Source organism: Mesocricetus auratus, unplaced genomic scaffold, assembly GCF_017639785.1.
Source record: "Mesocricetus auratus isolate SY011 unplaced genomic scaffold, BCM_Maur_2.0 Super-Scaffold_100010, whole genome shotgun sequence".
Taxonomy (NCBI): Eukaryota; Metazoa; Chordata; class Mammalia; order Rodentia; family Cricetidae; genus Mesocricetus; species Mesocricetus auratus.
The window spans coordinates 7,946,995-7,961,757 of NW_024429194.1; the positions used below are offsets into that span (position 1 = coordinate 7,946,995).

Sequence of the window (14,763 nt, forward strand, 5' to 3'; positions counted from 1 at the left end):
TGTTACAGGACAGCTGCTCTTGCCACTTCCTTCTCTACTGTAGGTTTTGACCCAGTCACTCAAAACCAGAGTCACCCCAGGTGGTTTCAGATCGACATTTGCAGGACGTGTTATGAACATACACTCCCCTCAACCAAACTTTTAACGGTTTTAATATTAACATTTCTGTAACATGATGATAATATCAAAATTTATGGCACCAAGGACTTACTTTTATTACTTTGCAGGTAGATATACTTCTACATTTCTCTAGATTTTTGTATATTTGTGTATACACACACACACACACCTTTGCTGAATTTCTTTACTGCTTAAGTCTAAGTTTCCCAGTTAGTTTGCAGCTGAGAACCTCCAGGGCTCTTTATCCTCACCCACTGGAGATTTCTGAAGGAGTTCCACAGCCTCCTGCTGTGCTAGCCTGGACAGAGCAGTGGCAGCATGGGGCATTGTCTCTTCCCAGCAGCTTTGCTTTCTGGATCAGTTTACAAGGACCTTCTTAGCTTCAGCTGCTGATCTCCATTCCCTGCTCTGTCCTGCTCTTTGCGTATATAGAATCTGACCAAAGTCTTCCTGTCAAGCAGCTGGCTAAGGCTAGATCTATGCAGCCAGCAGCTGAGAAGGTCTCCGCACTCCAGGGCAAAGGTACTCATGCCAACATGGCGTGGGACAGACTAATATTCATTTGCCACCCGTTCACAGAACCCCTTCCTAACTAGAGCTGGGCTGAAGAACGGGGATTCCTTCATGAAGGAAGAAAGAACAGACCTCCACTGCTCTACTCTTTGCTATAAATGTGCTAATACGTCTATTGACAAACAGGGTTAAGAACAACTCTAGAAGACAGTGCACAGGATAAGATTATATTTTATTAGCGATCTTATATTACATATTCCCAAAAAGTTATAAAAATCTTCCAAGAGAAAAATATCAAAACCTGTTGATTTCAATGAGCAAAATAATCAGAATGAAAGCAGACATTTTCTTCTTGACAAAGGCCCGTGAAGACATTTCGGCACAAGTACAAAGACACAGGAAGAGAATTACAACGATTTATAGCATCTTACAGCATTTTACTTAAATCGCTATTGTTTAGAAAAGGAGGATGGTGATATTTGAACAATGCACCTAATAAACACAATTAAAATTTCAAGACGTGGGGAGAGAGTTGTAAAGCAAGGCCCCGGCCCGCTGAACACCTGCGACAATAGATATAATGAAATCTAGCCAAACAGATGACTGACGTGAGGCTGCCTGTGCATGTGTGCCACAGAAACTGAATTATTTAGTTAGTTCTTGACCATAACCCAAGGCAAAAAGCCCTCTCTTCATCTCCCTGATGCCGCAGACTGAAAATAACTTTAAGTAGCAGAAACTTGCTGGTTAAATAGAGTTTCTGCTTCACCTATGAGTAAATAGCTTGTGGCACCAACACGCACTGAGTAAGAGCCCCACCGACACAGGGCAGATCCACTTTTATTGCATCAGCCTCCATTTCATGTCACCAGACTTCCTGTAGACACTTAACCACAGCACACAGTGAACAGTGAACACCCACAGGAAGGTGCACCCTTAGGATACAACGAGAATACTGATCACATTCCTAGGATTGGCTCCTGGCTATCCTAGCCAATGTCTGTAGAGGTCTACAGAAGGAAGTCACTTTATTGTGTTTTAGTTGCTTATTCCCCAACAAACGAGGAAGGGAATGTACATCATATGCTTATTGCACGAAGTTATACCCTTGCAGTATTGTCGTCAACTCTGGTACTGTTTCCTTAACGATTGCAGGCAAAGGAGTTTGTAAGCAGAACAGAACAGAGAACGTAGGAGCTGTGTCCTGAGCAGAAAGTCAGATGACTATCGGAATAAACGGTGAGGTGGAAATGAGTTTTCTCTGTAAGGTATTGGAATGGCAAGAGGTAAATGGAAGCTTAAAGTCAGATAATACTAAACCAGGTTATGACACTGAAGAGAGTTTTTCAAGTGTACACAACCAGAGAATCCATTTCTAGGCAGACATTAAATACTACTATTATATTACAGAAACAATGATCTCAAATTAACTTAAAGTCCTGTGACGGTACATGGGCTAGAGTAACACTCTGAGTTCACCACACGCAAGAGTTTGGGACATGTTCTTTAGCCAGAGACATCAAGATGAGCCACATGCGCGGGTTCTAAAACAGCCTGTCCTTAAAGCATTCTCTCTTTAAAATGGTTACTACTGTGAAATGCAAACAGTATTTGGATCTCGTGTGCTACAAAATCCTTGCTTCAAGTTGCAGTTTCCTTGGCAGCAGCATATTTTAATTAACAATATTTTTCTTCCTTGTTTTGTTTTCTGACATCTCAGTACATTCAAATAGTCAAAATGTTTAGAGTAACACCACCACAAATGTAATGAAACAGATCAGAATGTGGCCAGCATTATCAAGCAAAAGTTACATAATTTATGTGTCATAGAAAGTACCCATCCCCGGTCCCAGCCTCCCAACACCCCTCCCTTTCCCAAACATTAATATGGACACCAAAAGACTTAACAAGACTTATAAAAAAATAAGGCACATTTATTTTTGATATGGTAATTTAAAAATAGAAACCCCGCCTTGGAACACCTGTATCCAAATGAGCTGTGTACAAAGACACCTTGTGGCACCGAAAATGGAATTGTTTCTTCCGTTTCAGTGACAATGGGATAAATCGCACCTATCCCACATCGTCAAGTAATGAAAATATGTCTCTCTTTCTACTGGTGAATGACTACAAAAATCAGTTATTACCTTAAATGTATGGGTGGGGAAGGGCGGTCAAGAGGTCCGTTGGGAAAGAGTCTGAAAATCAACTACATTTATCATAAGGGTTGAGGGATTGCACTTTTCCACATATTTGAAACACTTACAAAAAATTAAATTTGTAGCAGTGATCAATGATTACAACTATTTTGGCCATCAAACTACCCCCCACCAGCTTCTGTTTTTTTTTTTTTCCCCTTTCCATTTAGGTCAAGGGTATCTTTTTTATGTAAAACTAAGGATCAGAAAAATGAACATTTTGAAGAATCTCTTTACAGCCCTCGATGCAAACCTAATTAGTTGGCATTGACCTGAGACACAGTCTGTTGAGGGTCGTCGTTCAATACTTCTTCATTTTTGTTCCGTCAGTTCACGCTGACAGTGGTGCTCTGAGGGACAAACTTAGAAAAAGAAACCTTTTTGAAAGCATGGCTTTTCTTCTTTTCTTACTAGACTGGTTTAAAAAAAAATAAATCACAGAATTCATGTTCTCACAGTAGCCAGAAGCTAAAGTAATGTGCTTAGTTATTGCACGTAAAAACCAAGGAAGGTAAGGAAGCCAGGGTTTCTCCACTCAAATCTGACAGTCAGTTTCACCTCAAGCGGATACGGAATGTGCTGATCTCCATGGGACTCAGATTGACTTCACTTAGATTCTGGGCATCTGGAGGTGAATGCATCAAGGACAGAGAGGAAGGGATGAGGCTCTCCACAGCAAACTTGTTGAAAAGTTTTGGGACTGACATCTAAAAAAAAAACAAGTGACAAGATTTTCATATTCAGATCAACCCTGAGAGAAGGCTAGTAGCACATCTATAAAATCAACTTAAGGAAAGCACAGGAAGGAATGCATTTATATGCTGAATTTCCCTTTAAGAAAACGGAGGAGGAAGGACATTCCTGAACATAAACTATCCTTGGAGAGACACATGCTGTGGGCTGTTTCTTTGCATTTCTTGTAGTATTATACGTGGACATTTTCAATATGACAGTCATATAAGTCCCTGTGGTCCCTGAGGTTTCGATTGATCAATATTCATCCCTAAAAATGGTGATTCTAAACCACTACCACCCCTTTCCCAAAAGAATTGAAAAATGAGACACGGGTTCATTATAACAATGGCTCATTATATTACTGACCTCAACCTACAGGGACACTGAGAAAATATATTCTTCACCTTGCCAGGTTACCCTAAAGTGTTTCTTGGAATAATGTATCTCTGGTAACCCTCTTAAGACTCAATACCTCAACACTAGAAGGTTCACTACACATATTCAGATTATCACTAATACTGGAAAACACACACATAGGAAGGGCGGGACCTCACAATGTGTGCTGACTTACAGCATTGGGACAAGATTGCTTGAGTCTGTTCGGTGGTGTGCCTATGCAGCTCCGGCAGGAAGCTGGCTCTGCAAGATGCTGGGTGGGAGGACCTGGCTGTGTGCAGGGACCAGACAACTGCTTTGTGAGCCATGACTCACTTGGAGGCAGGAGACTGATGTTCATCCTTCCAAGGAGAGGCTGATGAACTGCCAGCAGGCCAACTTAAGGAGAAAAATCAAGACCAGGCAAGCAGCCAGCAGGGTGTGGACTAACGAGCCATCTGATCTCCACAGTGATGACTCAGACGCAATCTGGATCAATCAGGAGACCCAGAGACATATTTGCTTCTCCAAATGAAGCAACTGACTTGAGCTCTGCACAGCTGCCTCTGGATCCTACTCAAGCATTCATTGACCACGGTCTTGATGTTTATGTCATAACTTTATTCTTATGGCAATCATCAGTTATTTTAAAATTTCTCAGCCTTTGTGGAATAGGGGTTCTAACTACCATGGCTAAACTACGTGGTATGTGAGCATGGACTGCCCAGAAGAGTTGAAAATGGGAAGCTGTATGGTGCTCTGGAGTGCCCAAATGGAAGACCAAAGAGAGGATATGAACATTGACTTCAAACATACAGGTTCCAGCCATGTATTTGAAGCTGAGAAGGACCGAACTTAGGTGGAGCAAGTGTTTTCTGGAGATGAGGAGACTGAGGCTGGCTTGCAGGCAAGAGGGAACAAATGAGCTCTGGGCAATGAAAAGCCGTATCGTACTATCCGCAGAAAGTCAAGATTTCAAGCTTACACTGTCTTGACTAGCAAACACACACTCTTAACTTACCTTTCCCTGAGTAGTAGAGCAGTAAAGACCCATGCCTCTACTGGAGAACTGGCAGTCGAACCCTTTCCTGTGGAGGATCAAGGCTGCTTCATCTGAGTAGCCTTTGCCCATCTGAAAACGAGAACACCAAAGAACCACACACACATTAATGTGAGTATTTACAGCATGCCACACAGCACTGTGGGATGTCTGTACATTTATTCAGCAATGAGATATGATAAGTTCATCTCTTCAAAGGTTTCACATTGGTTGAGCCCACCCATTTCTATCCCAACTCAAGTTTACCATTAAGGTCCTGATTAGGTAACTTGATGCCTTTGTTTCCCCCCTGATCCCTAATGAGATAGCTTTCCTTTTGCCCACATACTGTTTTATTAAAGTATCCTCAAATAAAATAATTTAGTGTTTTTTACATACACATAGACTGAAGAAAACATAAACTTAGGTCTGGTCAAGCGACAACATAACATCAGCTGTGGCATGGGAAAGCTCCTTTCCATGAATCACTACTTTCTGTGAGGTGCACTAACATTTTTAGTATTTAATGTATGTTGATTCATTATTGTTATACAAGAGACATTTAAATTGAATTAGTTATGCTGTGCCAATCCACATATATTAACTTGATATATAATTTTAAGCTCACATTACAGGAATCCTCCTGGGTCAAACATAAGTAGTCAGTGATGAGGAGAACATACATTTCATTTGTTTCTTTATTCGTTGCAATAAAGTCTGTTGCATCCATCTAAATATTATTTGGATTTTGGGGTATTTGAAGTTAGAAACATCCTAACATATATTTTTTTCTAAAATGTAAAGATGGGGCCGGAAGAGATGACCCAATGAGAAAAAGCACTTGGTTGAGCAAGCCTGATGATCTGAGTTCAAATCCCCAGGGCCTACATACAAGACAGAAGCAAAGTGGGAGCATCTCCAGTCCTGGCCGCCCTCCCTGAAAATGAGAGAAGGAGATGGCATCTCTGGGTGCACAGGTCAGTTAGCCCAGCTCACCCAGCAGCGAAGACCCCACCTCAAACAAGGGAGAAAAGGCAAGGACCAACACTGGCAGGCTTCTAGCTTCCACATGTGGCCTGCAGACCCCACACGTACTCACAAATGCACTCAAATACACACAAAAGAAAAAAAAGTGTCATGGTGTTGGTGGGGATAAGCGAAATGATTAAAAACTCTATGGAACTTTTATGACATGTAAGCTTTTCAAAGGAAAAGCACACAGGATTTACTTCTCTCTTCTCTAGCATGAGAGATGACATGGCCAAGCTCATGGAGATGAATCATCCCTAGAGGCCAAGCTCTGTTTCAGGTGATGTCTTTCCTGAGTAGCTGCCAGATCTCCCTGTGCCTAGGGGCCTCAGTAGTTTACAGTGCCCACCCCTGCCTCAGGGTTTGACCTGGGATACCACTCTAGGATGCTGTGCACTGCCATTATTTCTAGTGATACTGCAGGATTTTCTGAAGGGAGAGAAAAAGATTTAAAGAACTCCAAGTCATCAGGGGACCATGATATACACAGCAACTTTAAATCTATAGATGATAAACATGTCCAATAAAACTTCAACAAAATGTGTCCGGGTACACATTTCACAGCATAAAAATAGCACATAGGAGACCCTTCACTAATTATACACAGATCATCATAAGAATAAAAAAAGAGAACTCAATCCTGTCCCAATGGTGGCACCTGGGAACAGCAACTTATTTTGAACATCAATTTGCCTATAAAATAGAGTGTCTGCCTGCTTCCTGCACAAATTCACCTGTGTGCGACTCCAGCAGGGATTCTGTCTGTAGAGGTCTCATGGACCTCAAAGGACAAGATGCTTTAGTCGACAAAGCAGAGTGGTTCAGAAACTGGCTGAGGACTTGGGCAGCCACGCTGTGCTCTGCAATTCCATAGCTGCATTAGTAAAACCAGGTTTTTCCTTTTCTATGAAATAGAGATGGAATAACACAGAAAAGATGTGGTCCAGTGTTTGATATAGGATGCCCTTGCCATGTTAGCTACTTGTGTTTTTAAAGAAATACATCAGATCAAAGATAGGTGATTACTTCATAAACACTACAAATTAATACAAATGAAGTTCATATTCATAAATTTCCCCCAATGACGTTATAACTTTGTAGCTAAAGAATAAGAGAACTGTCCTATCATATATCAAAGCCCCAAAGTGGATTTCAGATAAGATGCCTTCTTAATTAAACTCTTTTAGAAGTACTTGTCACTATTAACCTAAAATATGTGGCATTTTTAATTCTCTGAAGCATTCATAAAAGCCACTTAACCTAGTACTATAGAATATTACACACACGCGCACACACACACACACACACACACACACACACACGAAAGAAATCTAAATGGAATAACCAAATAACAGGAGAGAATGCCCCAAGTAGACATCTTTCACCACTAAGTGAAACTTCCAGTGCCAAGAATGGGCTACATTTGGTTGATTCTTTTGGTCAAAGGAGCCCTGTGGAAACCCCCAAACATCAGGGCTATTGCCAAGGCTATTGGTTGCCCTCCACAAACTAAAGGTAAGGCCCTACTGCTGAAGACAATACTTACGTATTTCACTAAAGGTAAGGCCCTATTGCTGAAGACAATACTTATATATTTCACTGAGCATGAAGAAGTCGAACTTCATTTACATTCCTACTCACAAATCCATAAAACTACTGTTGTGCTAAGGGAATGCAGCAATAAAATGACTCCTAACAACTCTCTGCTCTATTCATAGATCAGTGCCTCACTCAGACATCATCAGAACAGCTTTATCCTGCAGCATATGGGAACCAACTCAGACACCCACAACTGGACAATGTTCCGAGTGAGAAACTTGAGAGTACTCAGTCTCGAGGGGGTGTCTCTATCAAATTCCTCCCTTTGAGGCTCAGGGATCTGTGCAGAAGAGGAGACAGAAAGATTCTAAGAGCCAGAGGGGACGGAGGACTCCAACGAAGCAGTGTCTTCCAGACACAACGGGACCGACACACATATGAACGCAGAGACCAAGGCAGCATGCACAGGGCCTGCATGAGTCAGATGGGGTCCCCAGGCTTACAGTGGGACATTGACACAGCTCCACCCCTAGCCAAGAAGCTATCTGCGATTGACACCCACTTGCTAAGGACAAATCAGTTTCTCCAATGGAACCTCACTGGGTATATATATCACCCCTCCTCAGGGCAAGCCCATGCCCAGGAGTAGTTACCCAACTCAAAACAAACTCAACGGTGGCTTTTATAAACTTTTAATCTCATTTTGCTTTGTTTGGGTAAGCTTGAGACTCCCTCTTGGAACTAGCCACTCTGGAGAGGACATGCGTGATGGCAAATGACTGCCTCAACTATACCCTCAGCCACAGACAGCAATGACTTCCTGGATTGTGATCAAGTCAACCCAGTCCCTGTTCTGAGAAGGGGAAGTGACTTGGACTCCCATTCCTAACCAAAAAGCTATTTGTTCTTGACACTCTCTAGAACAGGCCCCATAAGCAGCAACAGATGCCAACATAAAACACACTCAACAGCACTTTGTAGACTTTTGGTCTTGCATTGCTTTCTTTGGGATTTTTTTAACCTTACTGATTTTTTTGTTTGTATATAATAGCTTCTGATTCAGTGCTTGTGCATGCATGTGTGCATGCGTGTGTGCGTGTGTGTGTGTGTGCATGCGTGTGTGCATGTGTGTGTGTGTGCATGCGTGTGTGCGTGTGCGTGTGCGTGTGCGTGTGTGGCTGTTTGCCGATTTTCTAAAGAGAGAGAGAATTGGTGTAGAGTTCTTGAATGGGGTGGGGAGGATGAAGGAGGAGCTGGAGGAGAATAAAGCATTATCAGAATACATTCTATGAAAGATTTTCAATAAGATAACATTAATTACAAGAAGTAGGGAAACTGAGTTTAACTTGAATATGCATTCAAGACAACTTTCACACATTCACGCAGTTACACTATGTGTTCTAGGAAAGAAAATAGATGTTGAAATAAAAAAAACACTAACAATGTTATTAATATCAGAACCTCAGAGAAGGAGAGGGTTGTGGGGAAAAATGTATACCTTATGAAAACTGCACCAAGTACTATGTTTAGCAATTGTCTCTGTGGCATAGGCCAGGTCACATTTGAGGGTGAATAACCGAGTTCAGGCTGAGTGTTCAACAGTCAAAAATCCATTACAAAAGTCACTTCCAAAGATAAAGTCCAACATTCATGGAACTAGGCTGTGAGGCCACTCCCGTGACTGGATAGAACAGGGGAAAGATGAACTAGCGTGACGAATGAACCCGCAGACAAGCCTGGGATTAGAGAACACTGGATTGGAGTGAGGTCTGGTTCCACAAGCCAGTCATGAGGTTCTGAATAATCATTCATTTCCAGTAAATGCAGGGAGCTGGGTTAGAGTCCTGAAGAGTCCCTCCGACCAAAGGCTAACCATTGTGAGAGTGACAGTGATTACTAAGACGTGATTAACACAGGCTGTATGCCAGGCAACATATGCAATGCTGTTCACGGATGAACTCACTTTATGTCACAATAACCTTTAAGGTGGCCAACAAGCTTAGACATAATATAATGTCAGCAAGCTTGTATACGGAGGAAAGGGCCCACCACAAAGCACCTTCTCTCACAGTCTGAAAGAGAGCCAGGATGACTCACCACCCTGCTTCACCACCCTAGGACCTTACCATCCAATGGTTACTATGCCTCTGTAAGAAAAGTCTGCAACACTTTCAGCAGTATCTTTCCCTTCTTGTTTCTATGCTAAGAGGAAGCATGGGATGAGCTCTAACTGGCCAGAGTCTCCAAAATCAGCCTCCTCATAGGACTTCAAAGGTGTTCACATACTAAGCTAAATATCCTAAATATCTTATAGCAAAATTTCTCTAAACTGCTCAGATTCTTCAAGAATTTAGACTTTTAGAAACATGTTTAGTAACGCACAACATTCATCTTCATTGTATTCTGGCAGTGAAAAAAATCCTACACTTCACTGCAACTCCCGAGACCGAAAGTAACCAGTAAAAATTCATTTTTCAGGACACTCATTAACATGCCCAGTAACAGTTCTGGGTTTTGATCAACAAGATAAGACAACAGATATTAAAGGAAGGTGAGCAGTTGTTCTTAGACACGCACAACAAAGGACATTCCACCCGTCAATTCTCACCTTTCCAGAGGCTAGGGAGATCAATAAAGCACCAATCAATTCTTTTAAAAAGGGAAAAACAAAAGCCTCAAAGTGCCACTTACGAGGGGGCATAAACAAGTGAGGACAGAAAGCTTCACGTTAAAAGTGGCACCGATTTTGAAATGACTGGTTAACTTTTTGCAAGAACACAGTTAACCATGGATAAAAAAGAATCACACAGAGAACATGGAGTGATATGTGCAAATTAAATGAAAATGTCAAAGTATAAATAACAATGGAGTAAGTTGACAAAATCTGTGCTACACATTATTTTCTGAAGCTTCCAATTTGAATGCTATCTCCCTGTTCCAAAGATAATTTTGCAGGTCCAGTCTTTAGCACTTGTGATCTGTTTACCCATGAGAATTGTAGTGATTTGAATGGGAATGGCCCCCACGGGCTCACATATGTGAAAGCTTGCTCCTTGGTGGAACTGTTTGGGCAGGATTAGGAGGTGTGACCTTCTTGGAAGAGGTGTGTCACGGGTGGGGAGCTTTGAGGTTAACCTCCCCTTCTACGTGTCACGGTTGTTGTCACAACATGCAAGCTCTCAGCTACTACTCCAGTGCCATCCCTGCCCGTCTGCTGCCATGCTTCTTGACATGATGATCACTCTCTGAAGCGTCAAGCAAGCCCCTCATTATATGCTTTGTTCTTACGAGCTGCCTTGGTTATGGTGTGTAACGTGTAGTCTTCCCGCCAGCTGCCCGGGTCCCACTGCTGTCTCAGCCCCCAAATAACACACACAGGACACTATATTAATTATGAAGCTGTTGGCCATTTGCTATGGTTTCTTAATGGCTAGCTCTGACTTAATTATTAACCCATCATAACTAATATATAGTTTTATAAGGACTTATCTTTCCGAGGATGCCAGATTTGCGCCCTTTCGTCCTGGGATCACATGGCGACTCTCTACCCTTGACTACATTTCCCAGAATCCTCCTCGACTCCTAGTCCCACCTATCTTGCTTCCCTATTGACCAACAGTGCTTTATTTATCAACCGATACACAGAAGGACTTCCCCCATCAATGGTATCTTATGACAACCATGAGAAGTGACTAAGACAGGTGTCTTTCAGCATCTCCTCCACAAAACCACCTTTTCCTTAAAGAGTTGCCCATTCCTGATGACCTGGGTCTCCCTGATTAGTATACTTTGGCAGTGTTTCTGTTACCCAGCTTTCAAACCTTCAAACACTTCAGCTTTATCTGAGGTGTCTGATAGTAAAGGGAAGAAGAGAGAATGATCAAGAGTACAGTTCAAAGACGCGAGCATGACACGGGAGGCATACTGAGCGAGGAGGTTAACACTGAAGCTCGAGGGCAGCTGCTGGAATGAGCCAGCCCACACTACGCTCCGTGGCGGGGCTCCTGAGACATCTGCTTGTCATCTCCTACAGACACAGCACAAAGTCACTTTCCAAATACAGAAAGTGCAAGTGTAAATATGCCTATATAAAAACATAAGCTCATCTACTAATAACAGGAAAATTCTTTCAAGTTTGGGACTTTGGGAAACAGAAACAGTAACTCTAAAAAAATAAAATAACACCTCACCTCTGAGACCCCCAACAGAACTCAGAATCCTACCAGGTGATTTTATGTTGATTTAATCTATAGCCCTTATTTTAATGGCAGTAACTCACTCATTTCTAGCCTCAAAAGGAAAGGATTTCCTAAATTACTGCCTTAAATAAATTGTTATTAAATCTCAGGATCTCTGAGATGGGCACACTGGTCAAAAGCCTCCGTTTCTAAAGGCCCCCGGACAAGAGCTGGACTCAGAGAACCTGAGGACTGGCACACTGAGCCACAGAGTCACCTGCCTACCCCACCCGACCTTTGTCACTGTTGCCACTTACAGAACTCCCCTGGCCTCTCCCAATGCTCTCCAAACCCATAACTCTTTTTTCCATGAGCAGCTAGGACGACCAGGCTGACATTAAGAACTGAGTGGCCAAGGGTGGAAAATGGGCAGAAAGATATCAGGGAGGAAGAGTCCAGTACCTTTCTCAGGCCAAGCAGTCGTTGGAGCTACTAGACACATGTAATTGACATACTGCAGTGCAATCCTTGCATCTTACCTAGAAACCAGTATTTATATCGATAGTACCTTGGGGGAAAATGAGTTGCAGTCTCCAAGTGAATCCCACTGTTGTATCCTGACGGCTGTGCACACAATGCCAGGAAACTGGTTTGGAGCACTGAAACCTAGCTTCTGGACTCACCATCCAACCCTTGCTGGCTGTCTGTGGCATCGCACTGTCACTTCTTTGTCATCTTGTGGAGTGACAATGGATATATTTTTAGGCAGCAACTTTGCTGAGACAATATTTACACCAGCTGCACTGAATGACGACGATCTTTCTTTCGCAAAGGTTAAGGGACAAAACAACTCTTTATAGGCTTAAATGGACCAATGGCTCTGTTCTTCTCTCAGTGACTATTCAAACTCATGCTCAGAGTCCAAAGCCAACAAAGAAACTGTCACCAAAAGATCCAACAATACAAATACAGACTCGCGTCTTTGGCTGTGGCTCCACGCCTGCACGGTACAATGCCACTGACATTTCAGTCCTTCCTTTTCAAGTCTGATGCTCACTTACTCTCTGTTCCCACCTGCTGCCCCACAGTCACACACTGCCAGCATCACCAGGACTAACTGCCTCTGTCCCAAGTGTCTCTGTCTTCCAGAACCTTCCAAAACATCACTTTTCTTGAGGCAGTATACATGAAATGGCCCCATCTCATAAACTAGGCTAAGCTATCAGTCTCTTGGGCTGCAGGCAGAGAGCGAGAGGTCCACGAGGAGGTGGTGGCTGCAGTAGGTAGAGTGGAGTCTGTAAGAGCCTGGATGCCCAAGTCTATCCAGCAGTCTGGTAGGAAGTAGGATTTTCCACGTGGGTACTGTTTGGTTGGCCTTAATTGTCAACTTCAAACAGCCTAGAGTCATGGGAGAAGAAACCCCAGAGTGAGGAGGAACTGTTTTTATCAGCTTGGTTTGTAGACATGTCTCTGAGTGATTCCTTCATCTTAGTTGATATCGAAAGATCCAGCTCACCATTGGCACTACCATTCCCTGGGCAGGTGGTCCAGGGCTATAAGAGGAAACCAGCTAAACACGAGAGTAGGAGAAAGCCAGCAAGAAGCCTTCTTCCATGGTTCCCGCCCTGACTTCCCCAGTGGTGGATTGGTCCTGAAGGGTAAGTTGAAATAAGCCTTTCCCTTCCCTAAGTTTGCTTTTGGTCAGAGCGTTTTCTCACAACAACAGAGACACAGACTGGAACAGGAAGTAATGAGACTCCTATAACTAGAAGATGGCCAACAAAAGGACCATCAAGAAGTTACCCTTGGACCACAGAGGCTATGACCCTACCCTCCACCAAGTGACTTGGCTATAGGAGAGGGGTCATTGTAAACGAGGCTTGGGGACAGTGGCCGGAATCCCCCACTGTGGGAAGCCTTGGCACTCTCAGGTTGCTAATGACCTCTGCGTCTACGCCAAGCAGTGGGAGCCTGTGCCCTGGAGCGTCCCCTGCCCTCTCTTCTCTTTCAGTGTGTGAACTGGTGACGTGTTACCTCAGATCAGCTACCTCAGCTCTTCTTCCCATAGGCCACTCTGGTCTTGTGCATGCTAAAATGCCAGCCCAGTGGTTCTCGAGTTTTCTAATGCCGTGACCCTTTAATACAATACAGTTCTGGTTCTTATGGTGTGGTGACCCAGCCTTAAAGTTACTTTCATTAGTACATCATAATTGTTATTTTGCTACCGTTATGAACCATAATGTAAACATTTTTGGAGATAAGAGGTTTGTCAAAGGCGTCGTGACCCACAGGCTGAGGCTAAACAGCCTCACAATTCACTCTTAACAGTGGGTCTCCTCACACGCCCAGGCTCTTCCCTAGGCAGGACATAGCAAAGGCCAGATGAAGAAAAAGGTCACAAATTCTGGTCACAGGTGCCCCTCACAGCTATCACATCTGCTCTTAGTTATGCTAAGATCATTCTCTCACTGTCCCTTAGGAGCCCCCAGAAATATGGATTGGACCTTTACTTCCTGAGCTCTTCCGGCCTCTACCACAATTCTTACGTTCTCTACCCACCCCAAACAAACTTACACCTCCTTCTCCAAACTGCTCTTGGCCCCGTTTTCCCCTTTAAACACCCATCACCACATAGCACACGCTTACTCTTAGCTTTCTGCCGTGGTTACCTCTGCTCCCACTAAAAGGACTGAGGAGAGGAAGGCCTCGGTCTGCTTTGCTCACAGCTGTAAGGGCAGGGCCTCGCCAGCACCTAGCAGACATAACATTCTGCATGCTCGCCTCACAGGGCAAGACAAGTGTTTCAACACGAATACACAGTTGTGCCGGCAGCACATGCTTGCATTATCCCAAGTCACACAGCGTCCTTCCCAGTCCACGTTCCTTATCCCGGGCATGAAGTCTACAACCCTAAACATGCACAGTGCCGACACTCACCCTCCCGGCTTTCCTCACTTTGCTTCCTTTGTCCTTAAACCCTTCTCACCTTGGGATGAGCTGCAGCCATTTACTGTGACATATTCCCAGAATCCCTATC

At 43.4% G+C, this 14,763-nt stretch overlaps 1 protein-coding gene across 1 annotated transcript in view; it reads right to left on the reverse strand.

Annotated features, from left to right (window-relative positions):
* Positions 1-846: 846 nt before the first annotated feature.
* The window catches only part of Man2a1 (mannosidase alpha class 2A member 1), a 156,337-nt gene continuing 142,420 nt past the window's right edge, over positions 847-14,763 (reverse strand). Inside the window, exons 21-22 of the mRNA XM_005077169.4 lie at positions 4,963-5,073; positions 847-3,538 (exon numbers count right to left, since the gene is read on the reverse strand). Coding sequence (XP_005077226.1) covers positions 3,386-3,538; positions 4,963-5,073 — 264 coding nt within the window. The 3' untranslated portion in view covers positions 847-3,385. The remainder of the gene's footprint in view (positions 3,539-4,962; positions 5,074-14,763) is intronic.